We start from the raw sequence: 16,339 nt of genomic DNA, 5'->3' as shown, positions 1-16,339 counted from the left end.
CGAGTGGCTGGCGGCAGGCCCCGCCTCCGGCAGCGGTTGCCCGCCCTCCCCGCGCGTTCTGGGACTATCCTTGGCTCCACCCTCTTCCTCGGCCCCACCTCCTTCTGGCTCCGCCCCTCCTAGGCGGCGTCCGGTCCGGCCCGGCCCAGACTACAGAGTGAGTTAGTTGAGTAGACGCGGCGGTGGGGCCGGGACCCGCCCGGAGGCGCGCAGTGCAAGCCAGTGGCAGAGCCATGGCGGGAGGGGAAGACCGGGGGGACGGGGAACCGGAATCTGTGGTGACCGTGCGGGTGCAGTACCTGGAGGACACCGATCCCTTCTCATGTGCCAACTTGCCGGAGCCGCGCCGGGCCCCCACCTGCTGCCTCGACGCGGCGCTGCCCCTGGGTGCGCAGATACCCACGCTGCACCGCCTGCTGGGGGCGCCGCTCAAGGTGAGGGGGCCGGAGAAAGGTTGGGGGCGATCGAAGGTTCAGGATCGGCGATTAAAGCCTCTGGGAGGTGCCCCTCGGGGAGAGGCTGGAGCGGGTGTGTTCCTGCGGGAACGTCTTCGGTTGAGGCCACAAGGTTCATGCTGCCTCGCTGGCGGGGGCTGCCTCTTAAGTTGAGGGGAAGCTGAAGAAGGGAGATGGGAGCTTCTGGTCTGCGCCACCCGGGCCGCCCCTCCAAGTGAGGCCCACCTAGGGAGATGCTCGGGGTCCACTCGCTGCCTGTCTTCTACGTAACTGCTCCCGAGAGGGTGACTGTAGATATTTGGGTGGTAGCGGACCCAGGAGGCGGAGTTGGGGAGGGGCCAGCTTCCACCTGCTTCAGGTGAGATGGGGGCGGGACCACGAGGAGGGGCAGACCCGGGGCGGGTCACTAGAGGTAGCAAAGGCTTCGAGCGGGGTCTGGAGGCTGGATTGGGTCCTGTGGGATAGAGTGTTGCCCTAGCAGGTGAGGGCCCGGCTTGGGAGTGCCGGTGGAGAAGAGACTTCACGGGGTGAGCGGAGTCCCCAGGAAGCGGCCCGGCCCGGGACACGCCGAGCGCGGGAGGCTGCGCTGGTGGAATAGCCCTTTGAGTCACCGCTCCCACCGTCCCGTACACTCGCAGACGCTGGCCCACGGCTGGAAGGGAGGGGGCGGGCCGGGCTAATTTTAAACCGCCGGCCTGCCCTAGTTTGCCTGCGCCCCGGAGCTGACTCGTGCACAGTGCCGGGGGAGGCCTTTTTCCAGATGGCCGGCCCTACCTCCCCTCCCGCTCGCGGCGCTCAGCCCCCCGCAGGCAGCCCTTTCCGGCACACTGAGTTTCCGGGCCAGGACTGTGGGAGAAGCGCTACCATCCCTGGGGGTTCCCCTCCAGTCCGTTCGCTCCGAGTGGCGAGGAAGAGAGAGAGTTTGTGGTGGTGCGCTCCCCTGCTCCTAGCCTTAGCTGGGCGCCGAGTTGCGTAAACTTGCCCCCCGGGCCCGGGGTCTCTCCTGGAATGTGCCCCGGGCGCCGGGCCCCCAGCCTGCATTCCTAGCTCTGCGGACCAGCCCCGCCTCCGAGCGCGGGCGGGAGAGGTGGTAAGACTATTATCCTCAGGAGTGGCGCGTGTCTCGGCAGAGCCCGGACTTCAAGGCCACGGCTTGAAGGTTGCAGCACACTGCCCACTCCAAACTTTTGATGCACCCTCCCCCACCACCCCGCCCTGTTCAAAGAGGCAAACTAAAGTGGGCCTGGAAGAAGTATGTCCGGCCCAAGACCACCTCCCATTCAGGATGGGCACTGGGGAGAAAGGGGTGCTGAACTGGGGCCAGGATACTGCCTCCAGGCTCCTGGAACTCCTGCTGCTGAAATAAGCCTGGAGCACTACAGAGAACACAGTATTCCTCCATCCTCCACTCTAAGACAGGACTTAGCCCTGACACCCCTCTCCCCAATTAGGGGTAGCTTTGGGAAGTCAGTTACAGGAAAGAGGCTCAGAAGCACCCCTTACTTCTCCCCTTCATTTAGGGACCCATCTCTCTCCCCACCAGGTGTTCTGCCCTCTGTTGTTTACTCCCTGAGGACACTACTGAGCTTGGATAGAGAATGTGTTAAGTCCCCCACAACTCGGTTCTTCCCGGTCTCCCCACTTTCAGGATATCCCACTTGGTGTACCTGAGGACTGCCATATCCCCCACAGGCAGGATATGGGGGCAGGCACACTGGGTTACCACGGTGCTTGGAGCCAGGACTCCCTGGGGCTGGCAGCTGTGCCAGGAATGGTCAGATGCACTGTGATGTGCTCGTCCCAAATATAAACTGTGACCACAGCCCCAGAATAGAACATTGGAGGAAGAAAGGCTGAGAATAGGGTAGGGGCAGGGACATCAGAGAGCTGAGGGAGGGGGAGCAGGGCCCCTCCTTGCAGGAAATGTCAACAGCTCGTTCCTCCCCTAGGCCTATAAGTGTGTGCCCCATGGGTACAGATATGACTCAGGCCTGCCTCAGTAGCCCTCTAGAGGGAAGAGGTGGCCCAGAAACCCAGCAGTCCCTGTCCCAGGCTGTAGAGCAGAAAGAAGAGGAAGGGGTTCTCTCCTCATTGCTTCTTCCTCTGTACAGTTGTCCAGCAGGGGAACAGGACACAGCCAAATGATGTCTCCCTTCCCACTCTGGGCACTGATCTCCATCATCCCTGCAGACCCTGCCTCCTCCTGGAATATACAGAGACCCAGCCTACCTTCTCTCTGGAGCTCCACCCCACACACCCCATTGGGCTGGGCCTAGCCTATAGAGTTCCCCAGGGGGCTTCCTTTTTAAAGGATTCAGAGCTTTCAGGTCTGAGTAGGCCTTGCTCATTTCCTCCCAGTCTAGGAGGAAGCTCCTGGCCACAGCCTCTGACTCATCTCCTGGCCCTTGGGTGGGGGAGGGTCCTGGCAGTGCCTCGGGCCATGCTTGGTGTCCCCAGGCGAAATCAGGAGTATCTCTCTTTCTCTGTGCAAGAGCCTCTCCCAGCCCAGGAAAGAACCTGGCCCACTGGCCTTACGTCTTATCTCTTTACCCAGAGCTGCCCAGTCCAGCCCTCCCTGCTACCCTTTGCCCTTCTGCGTGGTGCCTTAGGAGCTCCTCCCAGAAACCCTCAGGCCCTGCCACATCTGGGATAGCACTGACTTCTCCCTGGACTCTGGGCAGGGGGACCTGGGTGCTGCTCTGACCCTGATACACAGGCCAGAGGAATGCCCTACTCCTGGCAGCAAGATTAACCCTAGAAATTACCAGCAACTTTGATTCCCCAGCTGTGGCTAAAGATCAGAGTAGGACAGGGATGGCACTGTCCCTAAGTGTTTCCTGACCTTGCCCCTTCCTACTCCAGCCTCAGTTTCCCCCTCAGAAGCAGTTAAGGCAAGGGGGCTAAAGTGTGAACCTGAACTGCTGGGACAAGGACCAACTGGAGGGGTCCCAGAGGATGCTTAAGGGTAAGATGGGGTGCTCTAATGATGAACTGAGCCCTGATATGGAGGTTTCTTTGGGAAACTATAGAAGATGGGGATGTGGGCATGAGTCATGGCCTCTTCCCAGCTTTCCCTGGGGTCGGCATGTCCAATTTGCTGATCATTCTGGGCTAGAGAGCCTGGACCGCAGCCTGATGAGGGACCCCAGGACCTAGGTCCTGGCAGAAGTAGGCACTGTTACACCAGCATGTATGGTGTATATGTGTGTGTGTGTGTGTGTGTGTGTGTGTGTGTATTTATTTGTGCTCCCTTGCTGCAACTGGGAGGACCAGTTTGGGGTATTTGCAGAGTCCAGAGAACTGAGGGGTGATCTCCAGCCCTTGGCAAGCCTTCAGGCCCCAGACCTCGCTCCTCTTCCCCTCCACGGTTCCCTGGAGCACTTCCAAATTCCATCCACCCAAGATCTAGGTCAGTTAGCCCTGGTTCCATTCCTAGAATGGGGCAAATTCACTGAATTTCTGAGCCATGTTTTCCTCATCTGTAAGATTATCGGGAGAATTCAACAAAATAGGCAACTCAGTGGCCTAGAGGAGGCATAACAAATGTGAGTTTCCCTGTTCAGGGCCCATCCATGTCATCTAATCCAGGAAGTCATGGTCTAGTTGGAGACCCAAGATAACAAGGAAGGAGGATCATCAGAGCACAGGGTCTTGTGTTTCTGGGAAAGGAGAAGAAAAAGGCAGTTAACAAATTATTTCCTAAAACAAGAGTCTTTCAGTGTAAAATTCTGCCGTCTTCTCCATCTTCCTTGGGCATGGCCCTGGCATATTCATTCTCACCTGATTACACTGTTATCAAAAGTATCCAGGAGTATACACCATGGACCCCTGAGCTTGGCCTCCATATAAAACCATATGTAACCAGTTGGTTCAGGCTTCCAGAAAAGCCTAAGCCCAGAGAATCAAGAGAAAAGTGGGCTGGAGGCTGAAGTGAGGGGCTGAGCCTGGGAAGAATGGGGGAGGGACTCCACCACAAGAGAGACAGCAGAGAAGTGCAGAAGACAAGAGCCAGGAGGGAATCAAGCATGTGGATCCATACTATATGCTGACCTGAAGCACTGTCAGCAGGGACCAGGGTTTGGGCTTACTCTGGCCTGGCCCAGCCCCAGGGTGTGAGAAACAAGGCCCAGAGGTTTGGCTCTCAGAATGGTGACCCCAGGAAGGGGCCAGGGGTGTGAGGGACAAGCATCACCCAGCTGGCAGGAAGTCTCCACTGTTTGCTGCATGCCTGACCCTAGCTCACCACGGCCCATCTCCAGCCAGGACAAACAGCTTGGGGTGGGGGTCATTGTCCTAGAAGCTTTGGTCTGGCTGTTATCTCTGGACCTCCTCCCCAGAAATGAGGCCCTGGCAGGATTAGACAGGTGAAGTGGCTAGGGAGGCCATGGATACCACCACAGAGGGAAAGGGATTAAACCTGGTCATCCGAGGAGGGTGGGGGTGGTGGAGCACTTAGTCTGCAGGACTCTGCCCCAAATGGATGCAGGCTTCCCAGGTATCCTGGAAGGAGAGGGCATTCTCTGCTCACTTGGGATTAGAGCATGCAAGTATGCTTGCAGGAAGGGAAGAGAGTGTGCTGGGCCTGAGCCTTCTGAGTATGCTTCTTGGGCCTGTGCATGGTCAGTGAGCATATGTATACCTTACCATATACCTGGCTGTGTGAGCAATTACCAGGTGTAATCTGATCACCTCTCCAGTGTTTACCTTTACAGTACTCCACCCCTCCCCTTTCTTAGCACCCATGGCAGGTGTGCTTCTACATTTATGTGTGGCCTTTTTCTGAGTCAAGCCTGCCTGCCCCCTTTGCCCCCTCATTGGGCTGGAAGGCAGGGAAGGCAGAGGCAGCGTCTCAGCACCTGAAACCAGCCTGGTTCGTGAATGTCTGAATGAATGAGCTAGTCTATATGTGTGTGATTTGGGGGATCCCTGAGGGGGTTTGTGGCTCTGGGGGAGATATGGTTCTGTAGGGTCCCAGAATCCTCCAGTCCAAGGTGGAAGGAAATCAGCTGTGCCTGGTTGGGGGAGGGGGGGGTAGGCTGCTGAGTCACCTTGTGGGAAGAGCGGTCAGGAGGAATGTGGGGTTGCCCTCAGTTGAGCTGACCCTGGATGAAGTACCCCAGCCCTGGGGCCTTGCTGCCCCATCTCAAGCCTGTTCCCAGTAGACCCTGGAGAAGATGATTCTGCTCCCAGGGAGGGAAGAGAGGCCAGGCCCGCCCATGGCCTGGGGAGGGCAAGCAGCCAGGCAGGAAGTGGGACAGAGAACAGGCTGGAGTGTTTGTCCTATGTCCCATGTCCCAGGCGGGGGTGGGGTGGGGTGGGGGGGCATCACCCGAGGGCCTCACAGGCCAAACTGCCAGGAAGGAGCTGGGTCAGGCTCTCAGGAATGAGCAGAGGCGCTAAGCAGAGGCAGGGGTAGGGGCTGCTGCTGGACTCCCTTCCCCCCAGGGGACCAAGGGCAGCTGGAAGCCCTTGGGCTGAGTCCAGAGCAGGGCAGGGCTGACGAAACAGGAGGACAAATGTTGGGGTTGACTTTCCCAGTAAGATGAAGACCAGAGACACCCTGCCTCTCCAGAGGTGGGCTCTCCCTGGGCCATGACACCTCAAAGGTGGGGGGCCACTCAAGTCAAAGGGACTTTGCCAAGTCCTGCACACTGGTGCTGTGCTATGGGGGAGGTGTCTGTGAGAGGCACAGTGCTGCCTCAGACTCTCCAGAGTCACCTCACCAGGCCTCTCTACAGGCACTTCTCAAGGGGCCAAGTGTCATGCCAGGTGGTGGTAGAGGGGAGCCAGCTCAGGGGGAGGGAGACATGGGAAGCAGACACATGGATGGAACGTGTGCCTTCTTGTTGCAAGGCAGGTTTCGGGGACTCACTGTAGACTGACTGAGTCAGACTCTAAAATTTGGTCTTCAATAGACCCCTTGGAGACCTCTGAGGTCCAGCTAGGACCATGGTAACTGTGACCCACTTGGGGGCAAGGCAAAGACCCTGAGGCCTGGAGTGACTGAGAGCCTATGGATTAGTCCCAACTCCTCACTGTCTTATTCAGGGAGACACACACACACACACAGCCCCCTCTCAGCTGGGTTTGCACCTGTCAGCATTCTTAACACTTTCTCCCTGGGCTTGAATGTTTTGTGGCTGCAGCTTATCACCCCGAAGGGTTGTGAACTTCCTCGAAGGTAGGAACTTCCTCCTATCTTCTCTCCATTCCCCTCCCTCATTCATGTTTGTTAGCTCAACAAACATTCAGTGAGCACTTACTGTGTGCCACGTGCTGTGCTAGGCTCTGCAGATATAGCATGGGGCAGGACAGACATGGTGCCTGAACCCAGAGAACACGTGGCTAGTGAGGAAGGGGATGTGTGTCTAGGATATAATAATGCTGTGTGGAAGGCCTCAGAGGGGGTATACACACAGGGTGGAGTGGGTTATATAGCATTGGCTAGAGAAGTTCAGGTATCTGGTATTTTCACCGTAAGTATTTTTGCCGCAAACATTTTTTCCCCGTAACTAATTGGCCGTAAGGCAATTTTACTGTAGAAGATGAAATAACAAAAAATAAAATAAGAGGAACATAAAAAAGGACATAATGAAACATGTAGTACATACCTGGACTACATTTAAATGTTCCATCATATGCCTAGTCCTTATATTTCACCAAATCATCTAAGCCAGATTCTGTGCCAATTACCAAAATTCTGTCCCCATCACATTCTCCGCTATCAAATAGCAAAAAATGGGGGCCGCGTCCGTGACCGAGTGGTTAAGTTTGTGCGCTCCACTTCAGTGGCCCAGGGTTTTGCCAGTTCGAATCCTGGGCACAGACATGGCCCCACTCATCAAGCCATGCTGAGGCGGCATCCCACATGCCACAAGTAGAAGGACCCACGACTACAAATACACAACTATGTACCGGGGGCTTTGGAGAGAAAAAGGAAAAATAAAATCTTTAAAAAAATAACAAAAAATTTTCACCGTTTTCAAGAAACTTATCAGGAATCATATAACCATTTCTTTTGTGGGAGGCGGGGACAGAAGGAGGAGCCTGATTCTTCTTTTGCCTCCAACTTCTAATATTGAGTAATAAATTTGGTAACAACAGCATTAGGGAACAAGCTGTTGTATCTAAATTAGCTAAAGAATTGATAATTAATGCTCTTGAAGGCTGTTGTGAATGACTAGCCACCTCTTTTATATTTGCCATAGCTTGGTAACTTTTGCTTTTGATGGGTGGGAGGGGATGACTGCTTACCAAAGGATTTGCACACTGATGTGTTATCATTTTCTAGTATAGTATGCAATCTGGCTTTCCACTCTCTTATTTCACACTTTCAGTAAGTTTTGTTACCCTATTTTCTAGTCAAAACCAAACTGTCAACCAGTTATTTTATCTTATATGGCAAAATTGCCTTACGTCCAGTTAGTTATGTGGCAAATGTGTTTGCAGCAAAAATGCAAAGATGTCTACGGCAAAGATGCTTAGGGTAAAAGTACCTAGAACCCTAATCTGAAACCTAAAGAATGGGCGGGTGTTAGCCAGGAGAAGACATAGCACATACAAAGGGGCAGAAAGCCTGGCATCTGCGATATATGGGCTTTGCATATAGTAGGCACATGACATCTGACTGCTGAAGGAATGCATGGCTGCAGTGCAGACCCTTGTAGTGTGCCTCTGGGCCAGCGCGCTGAGTGGGAGGTAGGAGCTCACAGGTCTCCATACATATCCCTGCCACCTCTTTCCCTGCCCTGACAGCTGTTCCCTTTGCCCTCAGCTAGAGGACTGTGCCCTGCAAGTGTCTCCCTCTGGATACTACCTGGACCCTGAGCTGTCCCTGGAAGAGCAGCGGGAGATGCTGGAGGGCTTCTATGAAGAGATCAGGTCAGAGCTGATGGGGCCAGGAAGGCAAGGCTGGCCCCCATCATTTCCCCCACCAGGGGCTGGTTCAAGTGTCAGCAGCCAAGACACCTGATCTCTAGCCTGGGCTATGGGTCACCTCCCAGGAACTGTGCCAGGGGAATGGCACAGTGTTACCTGCTGCCCCAGATAGGAGTAAGGGGCTCTTCCACATACCTGAGATACCTGTGGTTGTACAAACCCGCCTGTCTGGCTAACCCTTGGGCCCTTGGAGGAGCAGTTGAGGAGGAAGGAGCTGGGCCAGAGTTGCCATGTGGAGAGGTCTTTGGCTGCCTTGGCCTAGGGGGAGGGACCCTGAGGGATGGGCTGGGAGCTGCTGACTGGACTGCTTGATTCTAGCAAAGGGCGGAAGCCTACGCTGATCCTGCGGACCCAGCTCTCCGTGAGGGTTAATGCCATCTTGGGTAAGTGTGTGAGGGCATCAGTGTCCAGCAACACCCCCCCCACACACACACAGCCCAGCTGGCTCAGTTTCTTTCAGGCCTGTGCTGGACAGTGGACAAGGCAGATCAGAGACAAGATTTGTGGCCCCTCCCCATTCCTATCCTGACCTCTCCTTCCAGGGCCAGGGTTAATGCCACAGCTAGACTGTGGTGGGGGCTGCCCAGAATCAGGGAAATGGAGGAGGGGATGAGGGCTTCAAGAGTACTAGAATATTCTTTGGCAGGGGGTTGTGGTTGTGTCCCAGTAGAAGAGGGTGTCTGTGTCCTCTTGAGGTTTCCATGCCCACCTACCCCTTGCAGAAAAGTTGTATGGCTCCAGTGGCCCTGAGCTCCGCCGCTCCCTCTTCTCACTAAAGCAGATCTTCCAGGTGAGGCCCAGAGGTGGGCTGGGTGTGGGTATCCAGCTGGAGCCCCCCTAAACTCCTACATGGTGTCCCCAGGAGGACAAGGACCTGGTGCCTGAATTCGTGCATTCGGAGGGGCTGAGTTGCCTGATCCGTGTGGGTGCTGCTGCCGACCACAACTACCAGAGCTACATCCTCCGAGGTTAGCCCCACTCCTCCCCGATGGCCCCTGCCCTCGTCAACCCCTTACTGACCTCTTCTTGTTTATGTGTCCCCAGCACTAGGCCAGCTGATGCTTTTTGTGGATGGGATGCTAGGGGTGGTAGCCCACAGTGAGACCGTGCAGTGGCTGTACACACTGTGTGCCAGCCTGGTAAGTGGCCCTCCATGAAGCCATACATCCTTTCCCACTGCCTCTCACTGGGCCTCAGTTTCCTCTTCTGCAAAGTGGGCTGGAATGGAGTGAGTCTGAGGCCCCTCTAAGCCTAGAAGGCACTTCAACACCTGGGCCTGGAGCCAGAGTCTTTCTGCTTAGACTCTCCTGTCTGGGTCCAGCCCCAGAAGCCCTTCCCCCTCCCCACCAGGAGCTGGCACAAGTCTGGCCCAAGCCCCACTCATATGTGTTGACCCCTCCCCCCAGTCCCGCTTGGTAGTGAAGACAGCCCTGAAGCTGCTCCTGGTATTTGTGGAATACTCTGAGAACAACGCACCGCTGTTCATCTGTGCAGTCAACTCTGTGGCCAGCGCTACCGGTCAGAGACTGTCCCTCCTTCCCCCACCACTCAGAGCCCTCTCTCCTACCTGTCCCCCTATGACTGCTCCCTTTTCTGTGTGGCAGGTGCTCTTCCATGGGCCAATCTTGTGTCTATCCTGGAGGAGAAGAATGGTGCTGACCCCGAGTTGCTGGTGTACACAGTCACACTCATCAACAAGGTGTGTGTCGGGGGGAGAACCAAGCGCCAATTCTGGGCCTCTAGGGCTCTTGACTTCTGGTCCCCATCAGCCTTAACCTTGCCCTCCCCTCTCCACCTTCCAGACACTGGCAGCGCTCCCAGATCAGGACTCCTTCTATGACGTGACGGATGCACTGGAGCAGCAGGGCATGGAGGCACTGGTCCAGCGCCTCTTGGGCACTGCGGGCACTGATGTCGACCTGCGTGCCCAGCTTGTGCTCTACGAGGTGGGCTGGGCTGCCAGGACTCGACTGGGGGATAGAGAGGGCGCAGTTCCCCAGCATTCCATCCCACCTACGTGGGCCTCAGCCACTCACATCTGGGCGCACTTCTGCTAGAGCGCCCTGCGGTTGGAGGATGGAGACATCGAGGAAGCCGCCCCAGGTGGGCGGCGGGAGCGCCGAAAGCCGTCTTCAGAGGAGGGCAAGAGGAGCCGCCGATCTCTAGAAGGCGGGGGCTGCCCTGTGCGCGCCCCTGAGCCTGGGTAAGAACGCGCCTCGGCAGATGGGGAGGGGTGGATTGGCCGGCCCGTAGCCTATCTCCTGACAGGCCCCGACTCCAGCCCCTCAGGCCTCGCCTCGCCGACAGGCCCCGCCTCCAGCCCCACAAGCCCCGCCTCGCCGCTAGCCCCCACCTCCTCCTCCACCGGCCCTGCTCCACCGACAGGCCCCACCTCCAGCCCGGTGGGCCCTGCCTCTGGCCTCCGTACCTCGGTGAGCCTCTTTCCTACCATCTCCGTGGCGCCCTCCTCCGACAGCTCCTGCGAGAGGAGCATCTACAAGTAAGTAGAGAGACAGAGGCCGTCCTCGGAGTCCTCCCTCCAACTGTCCCTCTGCTTTGCGCCCCTCCACAGGCCCTCGGCCTCCTCTGCCCAAACGCGTGCTTTCTCTCTTTCTTTCCAGACTTCACCAAACTGCTCCTGTTTGGTAAGTGACTGCTGAGGGGTGGGGTTCAGCTCTGACTGGACCTCCTCCTCCTGCGGTTTCTCTTTATCTCTTTCTGGCATTCCCCCATCTTTGCCACTTGTCGTCTGTCTCCCTACCCCCATCTGTCTTTGTGTTTCTCTGTTACTGACTCTCTTGTTCTGCTCTGTCCTTGTCTCATACAGCACCCTTCCTGCTTCATGTGTCTCTCCCCTCCACTTCCAGTTTCCTCATGTCATGCCTCCCCCACCCCCCTTCTCTTCCCACTGTGGTGAGAAGGAACCTCTGGTATCACTGCCCTGCTCTGTGTGGGTGTGAACAACTGGGCTTTGGGGCGGAGCAGGCACCACAATTACCATTTCTTCCTCTCATCCCCCCACCCAGGGCCCCTGAGAGCCCACCTGTCCCCCAGTCCCCTACTGGGCAGGCCAGGCTGGAGTAAGTACAGAAGCCAGCCTGCCAGGCCTGCCATGTGCTCAGGGCTTCAGCATTGCTTCCCCCAGCGGGGGTTCCACGTGCCTGATGCAGCCAGAGCTGGGGAACCCTCAGGCCCCTTCTCTCCCAGACTTGTGCCTCCTCAGTTACCCAAGTACTGAGTTCACTGGGGTATTAGTAGTCCTTGTGCTCCAATAGTGACACTTTAACAGCTTCAACCAGAGATGAGGACATGGACTCCCAACCATTCTCCATGTCCTCAGCCCAGGAATAGGGCAAGGAGGGGATCTAGGGTGCTGTGTGGTGTGGAGGTAGAGGAGCAACCTAGGGCTAAGGGAAGGCCAGGGAGTGAGGGCCAACAGAGGCTGGAGGGGCCACAAAAGAGACAGTGGATCACATTCATGACTTCAGCATAAACTGAGTGCCTGTTGTTTACCAGGCCCTTTCTGGCCATAGGCCATAGCTCTCAGAAGCTGCCAGACGTGCTAAGGGATGGAGAGCCTGGTGTGCCCATTGGGACAGCTATCCCCTTCCCCTGCTTTAAGGGCCTTTTTCTAGAATAAGCATAGTGAGCAAGAACAGCAGCAAAGTTGCAAGTTAGGTATTAAGTAGAACTTCTCCCTGTGTGTTGACCTGGGAGTGCTGGGTTGGAAGTGACCCTCCCCAGCTGTGGAGGACTGAACAGGAGCTGCCTTGGGGAGCAGGTCCTGGGTTGCTGAGCGCATGGACTGTTCCCTGTGTGTCTGTGTGTGCCTGCAATTAGGGGCAGTGCCCAGGGGCCCAGCAAGGCATGTGCACCACCCTGGGCTGGGGTATGTCAGACATCCTTACTGACAGGTGCCTCCCCCCAGAGCCCGGTTCCTGGAGAATGTGGCAGCGGCGGAAACAGAGAAGCAGGCTGCGCTGGCCCAGGGCCGGGCAGAGACGCTGGCTGGGGCCATGCCTGATGAGGTGGATAGGCACCCAGGTGAGTAGGTGGGTGGGCAGAATCCACACGTGTTGCCCTGTTGCCCCACAGAGGGCATGATGCTGACAGCTGCTTCCTTTCTTCTAGATACCCGGAAACTATGGGACTCCCCAGAACCAGCCCCTGCACCCAGAACACCCCAGAGCCCTACCCCCCGAGTCCTACTCCGGGCCCAGCAGAGTCTTGAGCCAGAGCCCGAGGAGACACTGGCCTCACCAAGCCCCAAGGTTGAGCCCATCCGGGAATTCCCTATCCGTATACCCAAGCTCTGCATTGGGGACCTGGACTTCTCAGATCTGGGGGAGGATGAAGACCAGGACATGCTGAACACAGAGTCTGTGGAGGCTGGGAAAGGGGTCCTGCCCCCACCACCCCCAGTGCCTCTGCTCTCTGGAGGCCCCCCGCCTCCTCCACCCCCACCTCCCCTACTCATCAAAAGCCCATTCCCACCACCTCCACCCCTGGCTGCCCCTCCTCCTCCTTCAGTACCTGATGGCCTAGCCCTCCCCACAAAGAGGAAGACAGTAAAACTTTTCTGGCGGGAGCTAAAGCTGGCTGGGGGCCATGGAGGCTCTCAGAGCCACTTTGGTCCTTGTCCCACCCTGTGGGCCTCACTGGAGCCTGTCTCAGTGGACACAGCCCGGCTGGAACACCTGTTCGAGTCCCGTGCCAAGGACGTGCTGCCTTCCAAGGTAAACACACCCTCATCTAGAGAAGGGAGGGAATCAGCTCAAGGGTCTGAACTCCTGGGGCTGCCACTCGTTTCCCACACAGGGAAACCGAAGCAAAGAAAGGAATAGGGGCTTGTCTGAGGTCTCTCAACAAGGGATCAGCAGAGCCCTAACTAGAATCTAAGCTCATCCCAAGGTCTTACACATCCCTGATCCCCAGTTGTGAGGTGACCCCACCATTTGGCCATTTGGGGGGGCTTGGACTGTCCTCTTAAATTATTGCCCCAGCTAATACCTTTCCCAATCTTGCATTGCCCTTCCCCCAACCTCAAAGAAAGCTGGTGAGGGCCGCCGGACAATGACCACAGTGCTGGATCCCAAGCGCAGCAACGCCATCAACATTGGCCTAACCACACTGCCACCTGTGCACGTCATCAAGGCGGCCCTGCTCAATTTTGATGAGTTTGCTGTCAGCAAGGAAGGCATCGAGGTGGGGATACCCAGCTAGGGGTGTGAGAGGGAGGTGGGAGCTCCAGCACTCTCCTTTGGTCAGTGGGCATTTCCTGTCCCTCCAGTAGTGGGCATGGGCTTGGCATTTTTTCAGAACAGTCCCCAGACTCTGAGGATCCCCAAGATGACCTAGGGAGGAGTCAAAATCAATGCCTGAGGCCTCAGGCCAGCACTGAGGGACCTTTGTGGGGTGGTGGTTGTATCCTTAGAAGCTACTGACCATGATGCCCACGGATGAGGAGCGGCAGAAGATCGAGGAGGCCCATCTGGCCAATCCTGACATACCCCTGGGCCCAGCCGAGAATTTCCTGATGATTCTTGCCTCCATTGGGGCCCTGGCTGCTCGGCTACAACTCTGGGCCTTCAAGCTGGACTATGACAGCATGGAGCGGGTACCTGGGTCATGGAGTGGGACAGGCAGTGGGGGCAGGTGAGAATGATGACAATGTAGTCTGAGAGTGCCTGGTCTCCCATACCAGGAAATTGCAGAACCACTATTTGATCTGAAAGTGGGTATGGAACAGCTGGTGCAAAATGCCACCTTCCGCTGCATCCTAGCCACCCTGCTGGCTGTGGGCAACTTCCTCAATGGCTCCCAGGTGAGTGACAGCACATGAGAGCTGGGGGCCAGGGCTCTTGAGGTAGCCAGGCCTAGGCTCAGACAGGGTCCTTTCAGAGCAGCGGCTTTGAACTGAGCTACCTGGAGAAGGTGTCAGAGGTGAAGGACACAGTGCGCCGGCAGTCACTGCTGCACCATCTCTGCTCCTTGGTGCTCCAGACCCGGCCTGATTCCTCCGACCTCTACTCAGAAATCCCTGCCCTGACCCGTTGTGCCAAGGTTAGCACCAGACCTGACTAAGACTGGCCACGGTACGAGGGAGGTGGCTTGCTGGGGCTGGCTTCTTCCCCTTCTCCCTATTTGGGCGGCTGTGCAGGGCTTCCTTGGCTACAGGTCTTTGTGTGGGCTGTGTCCTCTGCCAGAAACACTCCTTTGTCTATTGGCCTGGCTATACCTACTCAGTCTTTGTCTCAATTTACCTACCACTTGCCCCAAGAAACCTCTGTTCCCCATTGCATCAAATGGATTTGTCTGTCTCTTGCGTTAGACTGTGAGCTTTTGGAGGATAGGGGCCAAATCTTGGCTATCTGTGTCTCTAGGGCCCAGGCTGACCAGCCTGGCACAGAGGCAGCCTTAGGCAGTGTCTTTCTACAGGGGGGGATAGCATGTGTACCCAATGCTTTACCAGGTTGACTTTGAGCAGCTGACTGAGAACCTGGGGCAGCTAGAGCGCCGGAGCCGGGCAGCTGAGGAGAGTCTGCGGAGCTTGGCCAAGCACGAGCTGGCCCCAGCCCTGCGTGCCCGCCTCACCCACTTCCTGGCCCAGTGTGCCCGCCGTGTTGCCATGCTGCGGGTAGTGCACCGCCGTGTCTGCAACAGGTGGGGACATGGGCCAGAGAGAGGCAGGAACACCACCACCATCCCTCAAACCCCAAGGAGGACTCACCATCCCTCCCCACTCCAACTTGCCTAGGTTCCGTGCCTTCCTGCTGTACCTGGGGTACACTGCACAGGCAGCTCGCGAAGTGCGCATCATGCAGTTCTGCCATACGCTGCGGGAGTTCGCACTGGAGTATCGGACTTGCCGGGAACGGGTGCTGCAGCAGCAGCAGAAGCGGGCCACATACCGTGAGCGCAACAAGACCCGGGGACGCATGATCACCGAGGTCAGTGCCCCTTCCAGGTCTTGACTGCTACCCCCATGGTTTCCTCCCCCTACTTCCAGCTCACCATTTTCTCCTCCCCAGACAGAGAAGTTTTCTGGTGTGGCTGGGGAAGCCCCCAGCAACCCATCTGTCCCAGTGGCTGTGGGCAGCGGGCCAGGCCGGGGTGATGCTGACAGTCATGCCAGCATGAAGATTCTGCTCACCAGCAAGCCTGAGGACACCACACATGGTCGCCGCAGCAGAGGTGGGATCTGTGGCCACTGGGGGCAATGGGCTCTTAGGCCACCTCTGACTTCCCTATCTGGCCTCCCTCAGGCATGGTCCAGAACAGCTCCCCAGTCGTGCCCACAGCAGTGGGGCCCTCCACTGTACCCCCAGAAGAATCCCCAGGCTCCAGTTTACCCAGTGACACTTCAGATGAGATCATGGACCTGCTAGTGCAGTCAGTGACCAAGAGCAGTCCTCGCGCCTTAGCTGCTCGAGAACGCAAGCGTTCCCGTGGCAACCGCAAGTCTTGTGAGTACTCCTCACCCGCCTGCTGCTGCCTTAACCCCATCAACCCCCTCCAACCTTGCTCTCTCCTTGCAGTGAGGCGGACATTGAAGAGCGGGCTCGGAGAGGACCTGGTGCAGGCACTGGGACTGAGCAAGGGTTCTGACCTGGAGGTGTGAAGGCGCTGCCTCCAGGACATCTATCTGGGCCCCGGTCTGCAGTGCAAGAGACTGTAGAGTGAGGAGGGACCAGAGCAGAAGTGTGGGCCTCTTCTCAACTCCAGGGCCACTCTGTGCCCAGGGGTCAGTGCCTGGAGCAGTATTAGCTGTGTGTGCTTGTGTGTGTGTGTATGCATGTATGAGCTCCCTGAATGCATGGAGCATAATAAAATTTTCCTAGCTAATCCAAGAGCTGTTTTCTTCTTTCAAGGTACCCACTATGCTGAGTCTATAGCATGAGGGAAATACCCAAGAACTAGCTCTTCCTGCCTCGTACCTCATCATC

The 16,339-nt window shown here is 56.9% G+C and overlaps 2 protein-coding genes across 6 annotated transcripts in view; one reads left to right on the top strand and one right to left on the bottom strand.

Annotated features, from left to right (window-relative positions):
* The window catches only part of SLC9A5 (solute carrier family 9 member A5), a 30,541-nt gene extending 20,348 nt beyond the window's left edge, over window positions 1–10,193 (bottom strand). The window contains exon 1 of the mRNA XM_023638649.2: window positions 9,961–10,193. Coding sequence (XP_023494417.1) covers window positions 9,961–10,009 — 49 coding nt within the window. The 5' untranslated portion in view covers window positions 10,010–10,193. The remainder of the gene's footprint in view (window positions 1–9,960) is intronic.
* FHOD1 (formin homology 2 domain containing 1) lies at window positions 54–16,243 on the top strand. 5 transcript variants are annotated; one of them, XM_023638641.2, is made up of 25 exons: window positions 148–434; window positions 3,318–3,420; window positions 8,230–8,336; window positions 8,712–8,776; window positions 9,116–9,183; window positions 9,256–9,361; window positions 9,438–9,532; window positions 9,800–9,911; window positions 9,998–10,092; window positions 10,196–10,339; window positions 10,451–10,596; window positions 10,675–10,893; window positions 11,015–11,038; window positions 11,420–11,473; window positions 12,322–12,437; window positions 12,525–13,129; window positions 13,443–13,598; window positions 13,828–14,010; window positions 14,098–14,217; window positions 14,295–14,456; window positions 14,866–15,056; window positions 15,151–15,343; window positions 15,425–15,587; window positions 15,659–15,859; window positions 15,932–16,243. In XM_023638641.2, exons 3-25 carry the CDS (start codon window positions 8,308–8,310, stop codon window positions 16,012–16,014), a joined length of 3,330 nt encoding a protein of 1,109 aa, XP_023494409.1. In that variant the 5' UTR covers window positions 148–434; window positions 3,318–3,420; window positions 8,230–8,307; the 3' UTR covers window positions 16,015–16,243. The 5 variants fall into 5 exon arrangements, 3 of the variants coding, with proteins under 3 accessions (XP_014593885.1, XP_014593886.1, XP_023494409.1); XR_001380398.3 differs by lacking the exon at window positions 3,318–3,420 and having other exon boundaries at window positions 54–434; window positions 15,429–15,587; XM_014738399.3 differs by lacking the exon at window positions 3,318–3,420 and having other exon boundaries at window positions 54–434.
* The last annotated feature ends 96 nt before the right edge of the window (window positions 16,244–16,339 follow it).

The sequence above is a fragment of the Equus caballus genome, chromosome 3, assembly GCF_041296265.1.
Source record: "Equus caballus isolate H_3958 breed thoroughbred chromosome 3, TB-T2T, whole genome shotgun sequence".
In the NCBI taxonomy this organism is placed as follows: Eukaryota; Metazoa; Chordata; class Mammalia; order Perissodactyla; family Equidae; genus Equus; species Equus caballus.
Note: the sequence above shows the minus strand (reverse complement) of the source record. Positions and strands in the feature narration are given on the sequence as shown.

Bases quoted from the DNA above. Each gene is read 5' to 3' on its own strand.
- FHOD1 (XM_014738399.3), top strand. From the start codon at position 234: ATGGCGGGAGGGGAAGACCGGGGGGACGGGGAACCGGAATCTGTGGTG. The intron at 9,184-9,255 runs GTGAGGCCCAGA...TGGTGTCCCCAG, and splicing joins CACTAAAGCAGATCTTCCAG to GAGGACAAGGACCTGGTGCC. The intron at 15,860-15,931 runs GTGAGTACTCCT...CTCTCCTTGCAG, and splicing joins CCGTGGCAACCGCAAGTCTT to TGAGGCGGACATTGAAGAGC.